Source organism: Alligator sinensis, unplaced genomic scaffold (genome assembly GCF_000455745.1).
Source record: "Alligator sinensis unplaced genomic scaffold, ASM45574v1 scaffold638_1, whole genome shotgun sequence".
In the NCBI taxonomy this organism is placed as follows: Eukaryota; Metazoa; Chordata; order Crocodylia; family Alligatoridae; genus Alligator; species Alligator sinensis.
In genome coordinates this window covers 68,325-72,392 of record NW_005843531.1, presented here as the reverse complement: position 1 = coordinate 72,392, position 4,068 = coordinate 68,325, and the positions used below count along the sequence as shown (strand labels likewise).

General features: G+C 55.3%; 2 protein-coding genes across 5 annotated transcripts in view; both read left to right on the top strand.

Moving 5' to 3' along the window:
- LOC102369020 (zinc finger protein 239-like) overlaps positions 1–4,068 on the top strand; it is a 92,243-nt gene that overhangs the window by 23,167 nt on the left and 65,008 nt on the right. The window lies entirely within an intron of this gene.
- LOC112548795 (zinc finger protein 382-like) overlaps positions 7–4,068 on the top strand; it is a 4,428-nt gene continuing 366 nt past the window's right edge. Inside the window, exons 1-5 of the mRNA XM_025195493.1 lie at positions 7–60; positions 483–693; positions 871–1,016; positions 1,512–1,638; positions 3,999–4,064. Coding sequence (XP_025051278.1) covers positions 525–693; positions 871–1,016; positions 1,512–1,638; positions 3,999–4,064 — 508 coding nt within the window. The 5' untranslated portion in view covers positions 7–60; positions 483–524. The remainder of the gene's footprint in view (positions 61–482; positions 694–870; positions 1,017–1,511; positions 1,639–3,998; positions 4,065–4,068) is intronic.

Genomic DNA, 4,068 nt, shown 5'->3' with positions numbered 1-4,068 from the left:
CAGGGGGAGCAGCAGCTGCAGGAGGAGCTGGTCCAGCACGGCGGGGCCCGGGGGCAGGAGGTGAAGCAGCCCCCGCGGGGCCCTCGCGCACCGCACCAGGGAATGAGCTCCCCCGGCCAGGACGTGGTGCTGAGGCCTGCGCTGCCAGGAGGCTGAGGGCCCACGCGAGGTCTGCAGCCACCTCGGAGCTCTGCCATCGCCGCAGCAGGGGCACGGGGTGGAGCTGGTGGTGCTGGAGCGGGTCCTGGCCGTGCTGCCCCAAGGGACGCGGGGTGGGGGCGCAGGGTGCAGACGTGTGCCAAGGCGGTGACCCTGGCCGCGGGGTTTCAGCCTGGGCCGGCGGAGGCTGAGAAACTCCACGTGCTCACATTTCACCAGAATCATTGCTGCTGCTGCTCCCAAGTCTGTGAGCCTGGCAGATGTTCCCTGCCGCCCTGTCTCCTAGTCCCAGCTCCCCAATGACACGTCCCTCTCGTCCCCAGAACACGGTGAGGGTGAAGGTGGACGAGGGGACCTCAGACAGGATGCAGCCCAACGGGGCACTGCAGGAGTCTGGTGACTCCTGGCCAGAGCAACCACAGCCGCAACCTGAGGGCGTGTCTCTGGAGGGGGCAGCACAGAGCAACAGTCCAGGGGTTCAGGTCCAGCCACCTCATGGCCCCAGAGAGGAGACCCTCCCCAGCCTTCAATCAGGTGAGACTGTGTGCTGGCCAGGGTGTCAGTCTGAGTGTTGGAGTGGCTCTCCTTCATTTCCCCCCCTGTCCACACTGAAGCTTTCAACTGCCAGTCACTGGCCAGTGCGGGAGAGGAGCAGGGCTTTCCCCTGCCAGCAGCACCAGGCCTGACCTGTGCCTTCTCTTTCCCCCGCAGGTGCAGGGGCCCAGAGCAGAGCTCATCAGCAGTCTCCTGAAGAAAGGCCTGCAAACATGGAGCTGCCGACAGGTGCCCTGAGCCCTGAGCAGGACCAGCTGCAGAAGGGGCAGGACAGGCCGGCAAGGCAGGGGGAGAGCATGGAGGTGAGCAGGGCACCAGCTCCAGTTGGGGGTGGAGGTGACAGGAAGAGCAGCTGGGGCCGTGCCTGGGAGGAGCTCCAGCTGGGGGTGGGGGTACACTGGGACTGTGCCCAGGAGGAGCTGGGGCACTGTCAAAAGTTTGGGTAGCAGAGAGAGCTGAGGAGCAACAAGTGTCTGGTGATGGGGGCTGCGAGAACAAGGGGTGCTGGCACAGGAAGGCCTGGCCACAGTTGTGGAGCCAGGCCCCTGCCTCTAAAGGTGCTGCCTCAAACAGCTGAAAACATGGAACGTGATGAGCTGGGCCAGGGCAGACATGTGGCCCTCTACATCCACAGCTTCACCCACATCCCGTGGCAGTGAAAAGTGGGGCATTTTGCACTTCTTGTGTTATGGCCCAGCCTGCAGAGAGCTGTCGCACAGAGGGATCCTGGAGAGGGCAGTGGGGGCTGGAGGCAGCTGGAACAGGAGACACTAATGGGTTAACGCTTGTGCCCTCAGCTCTGGGAAGCCTTTGATGATGTGGCTGTGTACTTCACGCGGGAGGAGTGGGAGCTGCTGGAGGATGCACAGAAGGGGCTTTACCGGGACCAGATGCTGAGCAACTGCCGAGCCCTCGTTTTCCTGGGTAAAGCTGTTTCCTCCTTCTCGCTGCAGCCATGTGAGCGCTGATGCTTATCGTCTTCTCCCTGCTTCTTTGCACTCTCAACCTTGCAAGCTTTTCCCTCTGGGTTGAAATGCCCATCCTCCCCATGGCTCCATGTTTGATCAGGCCTCTCTTGTGTTTCATCCTGACATCTCCTGTTCCATGATCCAGCTACCTTCACCTGAGTTTTTCCCATTCTTGGCACCCCGGTGCTTCCATATCCAACCATGTCTTGGCAACAGGATCTCCCTTTCTCTTCTCAGTGTGGTTGTGTCATCTCCAATTCATTGGGCAGAAATATTCACTTCCAGCTGTTCCTCGGGGAATGCTTGTGCCACTGGTGCGATGCTGTAGTCAACAGAGCTAATAACATACTGAGATTAGCACATTAGCTGATGTCTCGCAAACAGGGCTAAGGAGTTGATGGTTCCTCTCTACTCGGCACTGGTGAGAGCCCAGCTGGAGTACTGCATCCGGTTCTGGGTGCCGCACTTCAAAAAGACATGGAGAATCTTGAAAGGGCCTAGAGAAGGGCCACAAGAATGATTAAGGGCCTGGAGGACAAACCGTATGAGGAAAGACTGAGGGATCTGGGACTTTCCAGCCTGGGAAAGAGAAGACTGAGGGGGGACTTGGTGAGCATCTGTAAGTATGTAAGGGGTGAATATTGGGAGCTGGGAGAGAAACTCTTCACTAGGGCGCCCCAAGGGAGGACAAGGAGTAATGGCCATAAACTGTTTGAGGATGTTTCCCAGTCTGGTTTCAGACTGGATGTAAGGAAGAACTTATTTACAGTAAGGCTCACCAGAATCTGGACTAGACTTCCCAAGGGCGGGGTACAGTCCCCAGCCTTGGAAGTCGTGAAATCTCAGGCTGGACAGACGCCTTGCTGGGGTCATTTGACCTCAGCAGTATTCTTGCTCAGAGCAGGGGGATTGGACTCGATCTTTTGAGGTCCCTTCCAGCCCTTAATTTCTATGATTTCCTCCCTGACCTGCGGAGTGAGTCCTGTCCCACATGCCTAACACTCTGAGCATGCTCAGTCAGTGCTGTCTAAATCCCTTTTCTCCTTTGGTTACGATCTAGCAGAAGGTAGTAAAAGGCATATCAGCCTCTACTGCTACCAACCCGGGGATTTAAATATCCTCGACGCATCTCCAGTGACATGTGCATGCACGATGAAATCCGAGTACTTCTATCTCGAGGTCCCTGGAAACCTGCCCATGTTCCTTACTAAAGTCATCTCCACAGGCTGCAGGTTCTAGCTTGGCTGTGTTTATTTGAAGAACTGCTCTCAAGTTCTGAAGAATGCTCTGCCATTCTCGGGAGTTGTCTTAGCCTCCTCCTGGAATCTCTCTGCCTGTTGCAGAGATAGATGGGGTGGGCCTGGTGCAGGGCTGGTGAGGATCCATTGTCATTTCCAGGGGTTCTCTGATACAAGGGTTGTTCTGGCTTATGGGCAGGGCTGAGAGGCTTACCTTCTATAGGGTGACCTTGCTTTTCTAGCACTTTCTATTCCTCCAGTTCCCCTAAAGACTTCCTTAGGGAAGGGCTCTATAGCATTTTTTAGCTCTGCAAAGACCACGTCGACCATTCTTACATTAGGGCTTTCACATGCTATAAAAGGTGTCTCCTTCTGCCTTCTGTTGTTCGTATCCAGGACTCCTGGGACCTTTATTTCGAACCCTGCAGAATTTGCCCGTCTGTGTGCTCATCTCCCTTCTGGGATGATCCTCCCACTGGATGGGATGATTGCTTTCATTGCCACTGCAGTTCTTATAACATCTTCCCTTCCTCCGCCCTGTTGGGGAATGGCCCTCTCCTAGAGAGAAGCGTCATGGTTGGCCATCTGTCCTGGATTCTGTTCCCTGCTGCCAGGCCTCGTTTGAAACCAGAGAAGAAACTTACCCCCATTACTTTGCCTGGAATGACACTGATAAGACAGATGTTATCCAGCCACCAGTGTGTCCAACCTCGCTTTGTTTTGGTGCCTTGTAAATAGTGAGAGCTTCATCTTTCTGCTCTCTATCACATCACAGGTCACTGCACATCCACTCCCTTCCCTGGGAACTGTCGGTCACATACCCGTTTTATATCTCAGAGCAGTTGGTGTTTTGTTTCCTATGACCATTCCCTACCATTTGAGTGACAAAGGCCATCATCTGTCAAAGGCCTCTCCCTGCAGTGCTCTCCCTTTCTTTCATCCTAAACGTCCACCTTCCCTTGTTCCGCAAGGTCCCAGTAGAATCATTGTGTTAACTGGATCCATTCCCCAAATCCCAGTTTCTTATTCTGTATCCAGTACCCATTCACGAACCCTCTTTAACCACTATCCCAAACAGGATATCGAGGTCCCACACCTGACTTAATCAGCCGCATCCAGCAAGGACAGGAGGAGCTCTGGATCTGTGA